Source organism: Oncorhynchus tshawytscha, linkage group LG02 (assembly GCF_018296145.1).
Source record: "Oncorhynchus tshawytscha isolate Ot180627B linkage group LG02, Otsh_v2.0, whole genome shotgun sequence".
NCBI lineage: Eukaryota > Metazoa > Chordata > Actinopteri > Salmoniformes > Salmonidae > Oncorhynchus > Oncorhynchus tshawytscha.
In genome coordinates, this window is record NC_056430.1 from 32914744 (window position 1) to 32931401 (window position 16658).

Genomic DNA, 16658 nt, shown 5'->3' on the forward strand with positions numbered 1-16658 from the left:
TAATTGACAGCTTTGGAAAGAAAACACTGACGTTTCCAAAACTGCAAAGATATTATCTGTGAGTGCCACAGAACTGATGTTACAGAAAAAACCCAGATAAAAATCCAATCAGGAAGTGCCGCATTTTTTAAAATCACCTCATGCCAATGACTCCTTATATGGCTGTGAAGGAGCTAGGAGTCAGCTTACGTTTCCCCCAAGGTGTCTGCAGCATTGTGACGTATTTGTAGGCATATCATTGGAAGATTGACCATAAGAGACTACATCTACCAGGTGGTCGCTTGGTGTCCTCCGTCGCAATTATTGCGTAATCTCCAGCTGCAGTATTTTTCCGTTTGCTTCTGATGAGAAGCCAACTGCCTCCACTGATAGATTATCGAATAGATATGTGAAAAACACCCTGAGGATTGATTCTAAACAACGTTTGCCATGTTTCTGTCGATATTATGGAGCTAATTTGGAAAAAAGTTTGGCGCTGTAAGTGACTGCATTTTCCGGTATTTTTCTTAGCCAAACGTGATGAACAAAACAGAGCCATTTCATCTACACAAATAATCTTTTTGGAAAAAATGAACATTTGCTATCTAACTAAGTGTCTCGTCATTGAAAACATCCGAAGTTCTTCAAAGGTAAATTATTTTATTTGAATGCTTTTCTTGTTTTTGTGAAAATGTTGCCTGCTGAATGCTAGGTTTAATGCTATGCTAGGCTATCAATACTCTTCCACAAATGCTTGTGTAGCTTTGGTTGAAAAGCATATTTTGAAAATCTGAGATGACAGTGTTGTTAACAAAAGGCTAAGCTTGTGTTTGAATATATTTATTTCATTTAATTTGCAATTTTCATGAATAGGAAACGTTGCGTTATGGTAATGAGCTTGAGGCTATGATTACGCTCCCGGATACGGGATTGCTCGACGCTAGAGGTTAACACTTTTTTTGGTTACTACATGATTCCATATGTGTTATTTCATAGTGTTGATGCCTTCACTATTATTCTACAATGTAGAAAATAGTAAAAAATAAAGAAAAACCCTTGAATGAGTAGGTGTCCAATCTTTTGACTGTTACTGTATATTTAGAAACACATATTTGAATCACTGTTCTGCAAAATATGGTTAAACTATTGAAGTATTTTCTGTGCTAGACATAACGAATAATGTTTGCTTCATAAATGTTGTTTTCTGTTCAAAAAAATATAAAATACAAACCAAAATGCGAACAAAATTAGCCCTGGAGCATTATGTATTGCTATAAAGCAAAAACAAAAACTTAACCATTTGAGATTGTAGAAAATGACAGGAAAAATTATATGATTTCTTTTAAGGCAGTGAATGGTCTTGTCTTGTGACTAATGAAAGAGATACAAAAATGTAACTTAATTTTCCTTATTGCAGTTTCACAGGAATCCCCCAAGGGCTAATCAAAGTACCACTGGAAAAGCAAACAAGTGATGTGCAAAGCTCAGCTGCTCAGACTTAATTACTTTTATTCTCAGGGTAGTGTTCCGAGAGTAGGCTCTGAGTGCCAAATTTCCTGTATAATGGCACCCTATTTCCAATATAATGTACTAACTTTGACCAGAGTAGTGGTTAAAAGTAGTGCAGCAGAAAGGGAATAGGGTGACATTTCATAGGCAAAGGCTGTGAAATACCGTAGTTGATTACGATGGAATATGCCATCCCTGGTATGTGCAATTTCAGTAATTAGCCCTAGCATTTCATACAGCTGAGATAACGATTGAAAACCACTTGAAAAATCAGGAAACAAAAGAGCAGTAATCATATTGTGTGGAGAGTGTGGATGGAACACATTGGGGATTTTTGTTTTTCCAAGCATTCTCAGAGCATTGTAATCTTGAACACTGGTTTGAAAACAGATGCAGAAGTTAAAAATGAAATAATCATAATGAAAACTGAGAGAGAGAGACAAAGAGTAAGAACAAGGGAAGATGATCTGCCAGAAAGCTATTTTTTCTCAAAGGTGTTAATGGAGACATGACCTAAAGTCTTATCTATTTATTCTCACAGTTTGACACATTGATGGCAACACACACAATACATAACGTGTCAAATGTGATACCCACGGACACAGATAAGACAGAATACTGTGAACAAACGCACACACATTACGTCACACATAAAATACCTGCAACAGAACAGGGATACCTCGGTCTTCATTAACAACAAGATGCATTACGGCCCTTTCCTATGCAAACACTGGCTCACACACACGCACACGCAGTGTTAAAGTGAATTATTTCCTCTATGTAGACAGGTCAGCTTCCATTTGGACAAAATTCAACACAGGGCTTAGATAACACACTCATTCCTTATGGGACAAATGCAGCTGGTTGTTACAATCTTATTTTAACTGGCTTTTATGTTTTTATCTCCTTTCAACTAAACTAACTGTAATCCCATTATATTTTGATAGCCACATAATAATCACAATTTTAAAATTATGTTGGTATTACTGTAGTGTTCACCTTGAGATGTTCTAATGATGACACAAGTACCAAAAGTACTTGTTACATTTGGACAGGAAAATTGTCCAATTCACACACTTATCAAGAGAACATCCCTGGTCATCCCTACTGCCTCTGATCTGGCATAGTCACTAATCACAAATGCTTTGTTTGTAAATGATGTCTGACTGTTGGAGTGTGTCCCTGGCTACCTGTAAATAGCATTTTAAAAAACTGAGCAGTCTGCTTTGCTTAATGTAAGGAATTTGAAATTATTTATATTTTTACTTTTGATACTTAAGTACATTTAAAACTAGGTGTCTTTCACATTTAATTGAGTAATTTTTTATTGCGGTATCTTTACTTTTACTCAAGTATGACAAAGTATGAAAATACTTTTTCCACCACTGCATATATACAAAAGTATGTGGTCACCCCTTCAGATTAGTGGATTTGGCCACACCCATTGCTGACCGGTGTATTAAATCGCACACCGCCATGCAATCTCCATAGACAAACATTGACAGTAGAATTGGCTTACTGAAGAGCTCAGTGATTTTCAACGTGGCATAGGATGCCACCTTTCCAACACGTCACTTCGTCAAATTTCTGACTTGCTAGAGCTGGTCCAGTCAACTGTAAGTGCTGTTATTGTGAAGTGGAAACATCTGAGAGCAATAACAGCTCAGCCGCAATGATGAATCACGCTTCACCATCTGGCAATCCGACCTGCCCGAATGCATAGTGCCAACTGTAAAGTTTGGTGGAGGAGGAATAATGGTCTGGGGCTGGATTTCATGGTTCGGGCTAGGCCCCTTAGGGAAATCTTTACGCTACAGCATACAATGGCATTCTAGACGATTCTGTGCTTCCAAATTTGTGGCAACAGTTTGGGGAAGGCCCTTTCCTGTTTCAGCATGACAATGCCCCCGTGCACAAAGCGAGGTCCATACAGAAATGGTTTGTCAAGATCGGTGTGGAACAACTTGACTGGTCTGCACAGAGCCCTGTTCTCAACCCCATCGAACACCGTTGGGATGAATTGGAACACCAACTGCGAATCAGGCCAAATTGCCCAGCATCAGTGCCCGACCTCACTAATGCTCGTGGCTGAATGGAAGCAAGTCCCCACACCAATGTTCCAACATCTAGTGGAAAGCCTTCTGAGAAGAGTGGAGGCTGTTATAGCAGCAAAGGTGGCACCAACTCCATATTAATGCCCATGATTTTAGAATGAGATGTTCAACGAGCACGTGTCCACATACTTTTGGTCATGTAGTGTGTTACACAACATTGTGATTTAAACTTATTATGAAAGAGAACTAATAATGCAGAATGGGATAGGGGTCTCTCAGGGGAAACACACACACGCAAACTAATAAACCAAGGTTAGGCAGCTCTCAGAGGTAACTGTCTCACACAGCACCGAATTCATAAAAACACATAAACCAATAAACTAAGGCTTAGGATGTGATTGAAGGTGACGTACATTATTTGATGAGGAGTGTCTTGCATTTATTAAACATTGTTAATTTGTAGAAGAAAAATACATAATTGGTTAAAGAAAGAAAGAATTGAAAATAAAGTGATTGGGGAGCTCTCTTAGGAAATGCAGGTGGTTCAGTAATTCTGCGTTAGACTGATTTATCAGTTCAGTAACATGGTTACCTTGATTAGGGTTTGACCGTGGGATGGCAGCTGTGGAAACCATGTGTGGTTAGCATGCTCTCTCATCATGTGTGTGTGCACATTCGTCCATGCGTGTGTGTTTGTGAACAACTTCAGGATGGCATCCTTCGGATATATATTCCTGCGATGGAGAGAAGCTTACTTGTTCATGTTCATATAATTACACCCCATCACTCTGCCCTAAGGGTAAATGGATTTAATCCCAGGCATAATCCATATTCTGAACAGAGTATAATTACGTTAGTGAGGGAAGGCAGCAGGGCGGTTATGGGTGGCAGTTGTCAATTGTGGTAGAAAAGCGGTGAGACCAGTCATCAATGTTGTTGGTGTGTGGAAGTTTTTTTGCTCCCTGTTATGTCTGACAACCTGGTGACAATGTGAGAAAGAACAGCAGCCTCCTGTCCTCAGGAAACACAATACATGTAGAACTGAGGAAGAGAGTGCACACACACACACACACTCGCAAAGACAACGCATCATACAGGTTCCCAGACTCACAAAGAAAGGGAACATGTACTTTCTCTCTCCATCTCCAAAGACAATTTACTAAGAAACCGTAGTCTTGCCGTGATGCCACTATGCTTATTTCTCACCACCATGAGAGGATGATTCTGTAAACATACATGTGACATAATGCATAATGTTAATTCTGTATTTTACAATATGTTACCTAATGTATTACAACCATGTCTAAGTTATACCAGATTAAGGGTCATATACCGTACCAGCCTTTGGTAACCCCTAGAGTACCTCTGTCTGAGATATAATTTCACACAGTCAATAAAATCAGCCTCTCTGATGAGATTAGATATACACAGCTGGGTAAAATTATGCCTTTGAGAACATACTGCAAAGTATGGTCACTGCCAACATAAACAGATACAGTTCTATACACACAGTTCCCTTTTACAGGAATGTGAACTATATAGCAGATTGTAGGATTGGGCTGCTTGTACCAACACACACACCCCCCAGAAAGAGAAAGCCAGCAGCTTGGTAAATGGCAGGTGTTTGAGGCAGACTTAACTCTGATCCATGTGATCTTCAGTTAAGAACAAATTCTTATTTATAATGACAGCCTACCGGGGAACAGTAGGTTAACTGCCTTTTTCAGGGGCAGAATGACAGATTTGACCTTTCGGTTACTGGCTCAACGCTCAAACCACTAAGCTTCCCTCCGCCCCAATGAATGGTGACATGATACAAGATTGATGCCTTTGTGGTTGAAGGAGTGGAGTAGACCTGCCCCACACCTTTCACACTGACGCATGTGACTGACGTCATGCACCGTTTCCCCCCCATTGAGTACATTCAGACTCGACAGCTCCAGAGCTATTCAAAGTCTAGGACATAAGCCAGTTGGGTGACTAAGATCTCCACTGAAGTAAAGAACAGGACTTAGTTATTTGATCAGCGTTGTGAAATGACAGCTCGTAAGGTGAACAGGAAGTAGATAGGACAAGAAAGTGGGGAGGATACTTCTAAGTCATTTTTGTTTGAAACGGGTTTAAAATACAGAATAAAATCTTACAGCATACATGCTGACTTGGTTTACTGTTTAAGTTACAATGGAGGCTGCCATGTGACAAATGTCAATACACCTATACAGGCCCTCTGTTTGTGAAAATGGTGTCTGACCAATGTACAGCACCACGTACAGGATGTTAAGTTAACACATATCTATAAAACAGACATCAACCAGTGAAATACAGGGCTATAGACATAAGTCCCATTTGAACTGAAGATGAAAAGACAAGACACCCTGTGAGTTTGGTTTGAGGTGATCAATGAGTCACTTTGCTCAAAAAGTATAATATACTGTAAAAGCATACAGAATAAGAATGTTATCATAATACAATGAAGTCATAAAAATTAAAACAAATTCAGTCAGCGACATCAGCTAATGACATCACACACCAAACATCCCCACCCAGTCATTTCCCAGAAAACTCTCCCCTAAAAACTCTTGAATCATCCTATCCATAACAGATTTAAATAGAACTTGAATCAAACAAATAAACACAATATTATCCAATCAAACAGGGTGCAAAAACTGTTCTCTAGAGATTGGCTAACTGAACATGCACAGGTAGGTTCAAGCGACATGTCTGTCTTGTTTTTAGTCACAGTGCAGTTTCAAAATGTGCAACTAACGTTGCACACAATCATGCTTCACAAGGCACAAGCTACTGGGGCTGATTGAGAGAGAGTCTCCCAGGTTTAAAGTGACCCTCTCTCTCGTTACCACTCTTCAACAGTATGTCTGAAAGACCTGGTCTTCTTATACAGACAATATTTTATACAGGTATAAATAAAAACACAAATCTAAGACCAAGTTTGGTTTTCAACTCCTAGTAGCGTAGGTTGATTAGGGTAGGGGAAGCTGATCCTAAATCCTTTCTGATAAATCTAGTTAATCTAGTCAGCTCAATGTTAAAGCGAGGGCTGTGAGGACTGGTCAAACTGGTTACAGTGGGGAGTAGCAAGATGAACCAGTCCAGTAGGAATCTCCGATAGGAATATTGACCCAGGACCACTCACCAAGTCATCCTTAAATTATTTGATGATGCCTTAAGAGTGGTCCAAGAACTGAAGGAATTAAAACAGGTATTTGAAACAACAATCATGTTAAATATCTTTAAAAAAATTGAAGGGCTGTTGACATTTCAACATGGAGGCTGTGTGGTAAACACAAGGACAAAAAGAAAGAAAAAAAAGGGGATGGTTGGTGCCAGTAACAACCCAACCAACAGCCAGTCACACATTCTTCAACACTGACACAATCCTTCACAACAGCACACTTCTTTGGGAGGCACCACAGTTGAATCTTTTCACTTCTGTAAAAATGTGTGCAAGTGCATCCATACAGATGCATATGCATGCTCAAAAGCAACCATTAACACACCTCGCTCTCAGATACATAAGGCTGCTACTGCTTGTCATCCTGTGCAGCAGCAGGCGGGTCCTTCCCTGCTGCAGCAGGAGGCATCACTTCCTGTTTCCTGTCTGTCCTGGACGGACTCTCCACCCTCGCCAGTGGCCCCCTCTGGATGGCCGGCTGCTCTTTGGAGTACGAGTGTCCACCCTCTGACCTGTCCCACGCCTCATTCTTGTAGCCCAGGGGGGCCGGGGGCTGGTAGCGGTACCTGTAGCCAAAGGCACGCAGGTGGTAGGCGTAGTACTCCAACAGGTACATGAGAGACGCGTCCACATAGTGGAAAGACACAGACAGGTCCGAGCAGCAATTTGGCCCCTACGGGACAGTACAGAAGACCAGGGTTAGAGCCAGGATGGGGAAAGGAAAAGGGAGGGGGTACAGACAGTGAGGGAGGCCCAAGGCTCAATTTAGCATTTCAACAACAAACTGGACAGGGGACAATGATTCATCTAACAATTTAGTAGTAAAACTAAAATGTAGTAGTCGTATCATGTCAGTAAGTCAAAAACAGTGTGACCGTGCAAAGAGCTAAATTATGGGGTGTTCAATCAAAAATGGATCTTTTGACCAATGGATAAAAATCATTGTTAAGATACTACTAAGAGGGTCCAAGCCTCATGTCTTTATCATAATTCGTTCAACATTTGAGTTTTTACCCTTGTGGAATGGCCAAGTTTAAGGAGACTAAATCCATGTAGGCGAGAGGTAAATGTATTTATTTTTTTTAATCAGGAAAATAGTATTGCGTCAGCTAGGCTGGATGCTGTGCGATTGAGACAATACATTTTTTGTGGCAAATTGGCTTAAGGACAACAAAGTCAAGGTATTGGAGTGGCCATCTCAAAGCCCTGACCTCAATCCGATAGAACATTTGTGGGCAGAAATGAAAAAGCGTGTGCAAGCAAGGAGGCCTACAAACCTGACTCATTTACACCAGCTCTGTCAGGAGGAATGGGCCAAAATTGACCCAACTTATTGTGGGAAGCTTGTGGAAGGCTACCCGAAACGTTTGATCCAAGTTAAACAATTTAAAGGCAATGCTACCAAATACTAATTGAGTGTATATGTAAACTTCTGACCCACTGGGAATATGATAAAATAAATAAAAGCTGAAGAAAATCACTTATTATTCTGACATTTCACATTCTTAAAATAAAGTGGTGATCCTAACTGACCTAAGACAGGGAATTTTTACTAGGATTAAATATCAGGAATTGTGAAAAACTGAGTTTAAATGTATTTGGCTAAGGTGCATGGAAACATCCGACTCAACTGTACATACTACCTCAACTAACCAGTGCCCACATACATGGACTCTGTACCAGTACCCCCCTGTATATAGTGTCACTATTGTTGTTTTACTGCTGCTCTTTTAAACTACTTGTAACTTTTATCTCTTATCTATTTTGAGAAATGAGCTTTTTTGGCATATGGAAAAAATGTTCAGCTCTTTTATTGAATCTTATGAAATATGGGACAAACACCTTACATGTTTGCACCTCAGCCACACTCAAGGTACTAAACGATATCATAACCGCCATCGATAAAAGACAGTACTGTGCAGCCGTCTTCATCGACCTTGCCAAGGCTTTCGACTCTGTCAATCACCATATTCTCATCGGCAGACTCAGTAGCCTCGGTTTTTCGGACGACTGCCTTGCCTGGTTCACCAATTACTTTGCAGACAGAGTTCAGTGTGTCAAATCGGAGGGCATGCTGTCCGGTCCTCTGGCAGTCTCTATGGGGTGCCACAGGGTTCAATTCTCGGGCCGACTCTTTTCTCTGTGTATATCAATGATGTTGCTCTTGCTGCGGGCGATTCCCTGATCCACCTCTACGCAGACGACACCATTCTATATACTTTCGGCCCGTCATTGGACACTGTGCTATCTAACCTCCAAACAAGCTTCAATGCCATACAACACTCCTTCCGTGGCCTCCAACTGCTCTTAAACGCTAGTAAAACCAAATGCATGCTTTTCAACCGATCGCTGCCTGCACCCGCATGCCCGACTAGCATCACCACCCTGGATGGTTCCGACCTTGAATATGTGGACATCTATAAGTACCTAGGTGTCTGGCTAGACTGCAAACTCTCCTTCCAGACTCATATCAAACATCTCCAATCAAAAATCAAATCAAGAGTCGGCTTTCTATTCCGCAACAAAGCCTCCTTCACTCACGCCACCAAGCTTACCCTAGTAAAACTGACTATCCTACCAATCCTCGACTTCGGCGATGTCATCTACAAAATGGCTTCCAACACTCTACTCAGCAAACTGGATGCAGTATATCACAGTGCCATCCGTTTTGTCACTAAAGCACCTTATACCACCCACCACTGCAACTTGTATGCTCTAGTCGGCTGGCCCTCGCTACATATTCGTCGCCAGACCCACTGGCTCCAGGTCATCTACAAGTCCATGCTAGGTAAAGCCCGCCTTATCTCAGTTCACTGGTCACGATGGCAACACCCATCCGTAGCACGCGCTCCAGCAGGTGTATCTCACTGATCATCCCTAAAGCCAACACCTCATTTGGCCGCCTTTCGTTCCAGTACTCTGCTGCCTGTGACTGGAACGAATTGCAAAAATCACTGAAGTTGGAGACTTTTATCTCCCTCACCAACTTCAAACATCAGCTATCTGAGCAGCTAACCGATCGCTGCAGCTGTACATAGTCTATTGGTAAATAGCCCACCCATTTTCACCTACCTCATCCCCATACTGTTTTTATTTATTTACTTTTCTGCTCTTTTGCACACCAATATCTCTACCTGTACATGACCATCTGATCATTTATCACTCCAGTGTTAATCTGCAAAATTGTAACTATTCGTCTACCTCCTCATGCCTTTTGCACACATTGTATATAGACTCCCCCTTTGTTTTCTACTGTGTTATTGACTTGTTAATTGTTTATTCCATGTGTAACTCTGTGTTGTCTGCTCACACTGCTATGCTTTATCTTGGCCAGGTCGCAGTTGTAAATGAGAACTTGTTCTCAACTAGCCTACCTGGTTAAATAAAGGTGAAATAAAAATAAAAATGTTGCGTTCATATTTTTGTTAAGTGTAATTCTGCTTGTCAGGTTAAATTTTGCAACCCGCGGAAACAACTTTAAAGATGACCACAAAAAATAAAAACAATTAAATTTAAAAATTTTAAATATATATATATTTTTTAAATCGCCAAAGTCTCTGCAGGAAGCAGCACTGCTCTGTCAACAGAGCGCTGTGTTTATTATCGAATGTATTAGGTTAGGAAATCCGATTTTTTTATATAAATGTTAGAGAAAGACCCCACTGAACAATCCAGAACATGAAGAAACATAATTTGTCTTAGTAAAATGGATTTTATAACATGACAAAGTGAAATTGCATCACTAAAGCATCACACCCACTCTGGGCAGTGATTGTACACCCTCAAATTACACACTTAACTGGGAACACATTCCCCTGTCCTTCCCTCTTCCCATTCCAGTTTTGTTTTGGGTCAATAAGGATATCTCATGAAATGCTGTATAGAAGACCAGGTACAGTACTAAAGCAACCAGTCACATAGTCAGATCCTACTGACAATGAATAGCCTACACATGGCAAAGCAAGGAATAACTGGTAGTTATTTTGTACTTATTTTTTTAACCCCTTTTTCTCCCCAATTAGAATCTTGTCTCATCGCAACAACTCCCCAACAGGCTCCGGATGTGAAGGTCGAGTTATGTGTCCTCCGAAACATGACCCGCCAAAATGCACTTCTTAACACTAGCACACCAGCCGCACCAATGTGTCGGAGGAAGCACCGTTCAACTGACAACCGAGGCCCGCCTGCAAGCACCCGGCCCGCCGCAAGGCGTCCCTGGAGCGCAATGAGCTAAGTAAAGCCCCCCCGGCCAAACCCTCCCCTTAGCCGGAGAATGCTGGGACAATTGTGCACCTCCCTATGGGACTCCCGATGACAGCTGGTTGTGATACAGCCTGGGATCAAACCCAGGTCTGTAGAGATGCCTCTAGCAGTGCAATTGAGCACCTTGGGAGGCCCAACTGGATGCTTTTTAAACCATATCAAATCCCAACTCAGCAGGAGTTGCTTTACATGTTCGTATCATGATAAAGCTAAGGTGAATGACAGTTAGCCTTAAAAAGGCTTTAGCCACCTTATTAACTGGCCACATTAGCAGGGATAGCAACAGCACTGGAAAAACTGGTTTCACTAGGACATATCTGGTGCTAGGTTGGGTCTATTCAGTAAATAGTCCATGATGTCTACCACTAGGGTTGTGACATCATGGAATTTTGGACGACTAATTGGCCAGCCAAATGACCACGGTACCATAATAACTGGTCGAATAGCACAACATATACACACACACACACACATTTTCTTCACTCCTGACCGCATGTGTTGCCTTAGAAATAACAAATTTGTATTTTAAGTGCTTTTCACCATACCCAAAGTAACTTTACATGCACAAGAAAATGTGCAGGATAAAAAGCAATACAATTACATTAAAATCAAATTAATAGAACGGGCATCGCCATTCAAGTCAATGATGGCATAATGGGTGGACTGGCGGACATTACGAGTAATACCCATAGGAGCAAAGCAGGAAGTAAATTATGTGCTGTGATTTATTGATTCAACTGACATTACAAAAAAAAATACATTCAATTGCATGAGCCACATCAGTTTAACATTCTACATTACCATGGAAATGATTGCATCACATTACTGTCACATTTCCAGGGTTAGAGGATCTAAGCCCATTCTATTCATTCTATTTCCTCATAGCCATTTCATTCTATTATACTTTAGGGTTCCATGGTTGCCATGGCGCCACGAGGAATCCTAGGCAGAGAGCTCCTGTACAATTGTAAATATTGTTGTTTTAGGTCTTTATGGGATTTTTTAAACTAACTGTTTTTTAATGACTTCTTGAGTGTTATAGAGCTACAATATCCAATGGTTTAGACCCATGGAGTTGCTGGACAAATGGCAAGTCCAAATGTTACTGCAAATAAATGCATATTGCCTAATATTGAACTAAATCACATCTAAGCCTCTAACTTACTTATTATTCAGCCCAACAACAGCCTCCAGGTACTTACCTCTGAGATGGGGTAGTAGCAGTAGCTCCAGTACCAGAAGCTCTTGGGGAACTTGGAGGTGAGGTGCTGCTCAGGGACAAAGGGGTGGAAGGTCTCCCTGAGGACGGTGTCTCTTGCGTCCCCGGCCACCACCCCCACCTTCTCCATGCACTGGCCCATGGCCAGGTCCTCCACGTGGGTGGTGTGGGTGCACACCTTGGTCTTAAAGCCATCCACGAACCTCTTAAGGGCCTCTTTGCTCAGCACGTAGCCTGCCCCGCCGCTCATGTAGCCCTGCTTGGTGTAGGGCTTAAACCTGCGTCCAAAGTAGATGGGCTCCTCTGGCGTGTGGTTGGCCAGCACCCAGCGCAGGTTGTCCACGACAACATAGGTGTCGTCGTCAGCCTTAAGGAACCAGTCGGCCTCGTCTCCATGGTTCTCTAGGGCGTAGTGGAAGGCCCGGATGGTCTTCCAGTAGAGCTGGTCGCGGCCTTCCTTGGTGCCCAGCCCCACAGTGGGGAAGTCAGGGTCGTCCACAGAGCTCATGAACACCACCACGTTACAGTGGCGGCTCCAGGTGTTCTTTACGTGGCGGGCCTTCTTCTGCAGGTTGTTAGGTCCTGTCATCACCCAGCAAAGGATGCGCACCTTCTTGTACAGCTCGTCTGCCATGTGGCTGTCCTCACCTGGAAGGGGGGCATTTACTTTTTTGCACTTGATTATTGAAATTCATTATCCATCAGTCTGCATGTCTTCAGATCCAACTGCACAGAAACAAAGACCCCATTGTTCTAAATAACATGGATGATAAATGCCTTTTTCCCCATTTAAAGCGTATTTAAGGGATATATGGAAATACCGCCTAAAGGCACAGCATGATCTAATGACCAATTAGGTTACTGTTGCACTCGGTATGAAGATAAATACAGTATAATGATGTCTGCACATGAAACTGCTAATGTTTATTCTAAGAAGACAAATGCATAACAATTAACATTGCCCTGGGCTATTGTAAATATGTACATATGTAAAATGGTGTTGAGTCACGTTTTTAACATTACCATATTCACACTGTGGTTTCTAGAAGAGTGCACAAACAGAACATATATACAGTAGTAAAATGTGTAAAGCAACCCATGATGGTCATATTTACTTCTTCAACCCAACCCTAACCCTCTTTGGAACAAAGGTGGCTTCCGTTAACCGATTTACCAGATAACCAGGAACTACCATCCACTTCACAGCCTCAACAACCATTAAAGACTGAAGTCTTAACATGCTTAACAGATAAGGATGTGCTAAGCACATAAGGAAGTACATGAGTCATGACTCTTTATAAATGCATTTATATTTGAGATCTCAACCATAAATGTATGTTGCGTTACCAGCTCAGTGGCTCTATTTGAAATCTGTCAAGATTAGAAGATACATACAATCATGACAAGCTTAGTGTTGACCCCTGGCTGTTAAAACTACTCTCTCCTTCTGGCACTGTACCTTTGTGGTGGGGGTGGTTGAGGTTGAAGAGAGCCGACCTCTCCTTCTTCCAGTTCTTGCTGTCCTCCTCCAGCTCACGTAGCTGAGCCGCTGTCTTCTCCAGGCCATCGGGCTGAGAACGTGTTGAGAAGGTCCTCTCGAACCACACCTGACGTAGGAACACATAGAGCGTACAGGTCCCCACCAGGAAGCCTATGAGGAAGGCAAAGCGCGAGCCCAGCGCCTTCATGACGAACTCAAACAATGTGCCTCAAGCTGAATCCCTATTTCAAGAGTCAAGACAAACAAGAGAGGCAGGGCCAGGAAGGGCGGTGTTAACTTAGAGCTGGGTTTCCCAAACTCAGTCCTTTCCCCCTCTGGGTGTACATTTTGAGTGTACATTTTGATTTTTGCCCTAGCACTACACATCTGATTCAAATAATGAATTCATCAAACTTTGATTATTTGAATCAGCTGTGTAATGTTAGGTGCACGTTTGGGAACCCCCCACTGTTTGACAGGCATGTACAAATGAATGCCATCTATGCTGGGCACTATGCAAAGAAATGGGTGGGTGATTAGTATATGGTGTGTACATTATTGGAGTAGAGAGAACTCATCATTAGTTAATTTAGCTGACTACTTTCATTGTAGCTAGATGTATTTTATTTGAGATCACAGATCTAAAATGTATTGGCTTGCTGTTTACATTATCATACAACTACGCTAGCTACATAGCTGACCTTGTCACACTTTGTTAACTAACAAACAAAGTGTGGGAGGGTCAGGCTGTTGGCTAGTAACAATACGTCTAGCGGAAATGTCAAAAGAGAAATTGGTGGTTAGAGGCCCTTACCACTAACGTTACTTGAACACCATTGCGGAAAAGTCCCTCTCTTGGGTCCAGTTGAAAAGTGGGGAAACTGTGGCGCGTGTCATGTTAGAGAGCCATCTGCTTACGAGTAAAACACAATCTCGTCAAAAACAAATAACGTTACCACTTGGCGTTGAAGGGATGAAAACGGTCTTCTCTTGGAATATTCTTTACCTAGCTAGCTCTGTGGGTTTGGTAGCTAGCCGCATCTCACATCATCCGTATCATCCAGCCAACTATGGATTAGAAATAGCGAAACGAGACATCAATTCCAACTGTCATCCGAAACCAATACTGATTCTCTAAGAGTATCCGGTGTCTTTCATATTATGTCAAAATAAACTACCTTGGCCACAGGCTCAACTTCGATGTAAAAGCAGTATGACTTTATTGAGATGTAAAACGCTTATTTATGGTGGCTGTATTGCACTTACAGGAAACGCCAACATTAGCTTCTGATGCGCAGGCCCACAACACGTATCTGAAGTCATCGATTGCTTAATCCTTTGCCTTTTGTTTTACCTTAGTCCCCGCCCTTTAAATACTGTTAAGTTTCTATTGGATCATTGCATGTACACGGAGCAGGCACAACCAATCATTGGGTGGCATCAGAGCACTATTCGGGTGCTAGTGCTGTAGCAAAAAACAGTAGGCAAAAAAACAGTAGGCAAGTTCGTTTTGCATGGCCCGATGCCCCGGGTGAATGGAGATTACACTTACGTACCAATGGAATTGTTCTCTAAACTGTAAAGGTCTCTAAACTGTATAAACTCCACTCAAAACGAACTAGCCCAATGACTAGACCAAGCCATCGACGAGGTGACACCATTCATTCCTATGCGAAAGACTCAGGGCACGATACTCTGCCCAGACATTGCTGACGCATACCAGATCTTACAACGCCTGGATAAGTATTTTAAGTATCAGCTAATCACATATGTTATAGCAATCTGTCAGTCACTGACGTGGCACGCAACCATAGGTTGATGCATGCAAAGTCTGAGCAAGGGGAACATTGCAGGCTAACTCGGTGCTGCCTCCTCTCATTGAATAACTAAAGTTGAAGGCCGAATGGGGAACTGCAGGCTGCCATTAGCAACTTTTTGTATTTATTTTACTAGGTAAGTGTAGAAAAGGCCCATGGAGTTGGTGGAATAATCCTTTAATTCATTGCCATTTACTCAGCTGGGCCAGGGGCGCTTTAATTAGGTCAGGTGGAAATGTCCGACAGATCTCAACTCCATAAAAGGAGGAAATTGCCATCGCCTGATCTCGCTGCTTTCTCTTCCTTAACTCCATCTGATCCAGAAGTTCTGTGCGTCCATGAATCCACCGACTCTGTTACCTTTCATGTTACCTTTCATCTGAACTATCTGTTGCGATCCGGAGATGGGCCATCAGTTATTGTTTATAGTTATTACCGCGGAGCACGGCTTGGAGCGCACGCTTCAAACATATTGTGTAATGTGAATTGTCAATGATCACGGTCCTACGGATCCTCATCAGCCAATTATGCAATCGATATGGTTCATATGTATTGAAATTAATTATATGTACACATGAAAACGAGTGAAATGAGAAACGTCATTGTTTGCGAAGTGATTGACTTTGATAATGGGGATTATAGATTGAATAACCATTCACTGTTTGTATTTTTTCATGATTTATGATAAATATTTACGAGCCTAAATGACTCACGGATGATTACTATTGACTTCTTAATGAACTGGACTGTTGAACTCCCTAAATTATGTTAATAATGATATGATATTTGATTGGATACATGTTATTTGTTTCCTTTGTGATGCAGCACAGACTACTCAGTAAATATACCACTTTATGGTTAAAGGAATTCCTGCCTCAATCTAATCCATTCCTCTGTCACCTGACACGTGACCACCTGTTCATCCTACCTGTCCAGCTACCCACACAGATTCCACTAATCTTTCAGTAAGTTTGTAAATAAGAATTTGTTCTTAACTATGATGGCCTACCCCGACCAGACCCTAACGACGCTGGGCCAATTGTGCACCGCCCTATGGGACTCCCAATCACAGCCAGATGTGATACAGCCTGGAATCGAACCAGAGTCTGTAGTGATGCCTCTAGCACTGAGATGCAGTGCCTTA

The 16658-nt window shown here is 42.0% G+C and overlaps 1 protein-coding gene across 5 annotated transcripts; it reads right to left on the reverse strand.

Moving 5' to 3' along the window:
- Positions 1-5641: 5641 nt before the first annotated feature.
- Positions 5642-15407, reverse strand: c1galt1b (core 1 synthase, glycoprotein-N-acetylgalactosamine 3-beta-galactosyltransferase, 1b). Of its 5 annotated transcripts, none has more exons than XM_042296989.1 (6): positions 14964-15406; positions 14704-14765; positions 14512-14607; positions 13677-13939; positions 12201-12865; positions 5642-7408 (listed from the first exon to the last, which is right to left on the reverse strand). In XM_042296989.1, exons 4-6 carry the CDS (start codon positions 13903-13905, stop codon positions 7085-7087), a joined length of 1218 nt encoding a protein of 405 aa, XP_042152923.1. In that variant the 5' UTR covers positions 13906-13939; positions 14512-14607; positions 14704-14765; positions 14964-15406; the 3' UTR covers positions 5642-7084. The 5 variants fall into 5 exon arrangements, with proteins under 5 accessions (XP_042152923.1, XP_042152926.1, XP_042152927.1 ...); XM_042296992.1 differs by having other exon boundaries at positions 14876-14977; XM_042296993.1 differs by lacking the exon at positions 14512-14607 and having other exon boundaries at positions 14654-14765; positions 14964-15407.
- Between the last annotated feature and the right edge of the window lie 1251 nt (positions 15408-16658).

Coding starts and splice junctions, on each gene's coding strand:
- c1galt1b (XM_042296993.1), bottom strand. CDS start 13,905: ATGAAGGCGCTGGGCTCGCGCTTTGCCTTCCTCATAGGCTTCCTGGTG. Junction 12,866..13,676: donor CAACCACCCCCACCACAAAG/GTACAGTGCCAG, acceptor CCCCCCTTCCAG/GTGAGGACAGCCACATGGCA. Junction 7,409..12,200: donor GCTACTACCCCATCTCAGAG/GTAAGTACCTGG, acceptor ACTGTCCCGTAG/GGGCCAAATTGCTGCTCGGA.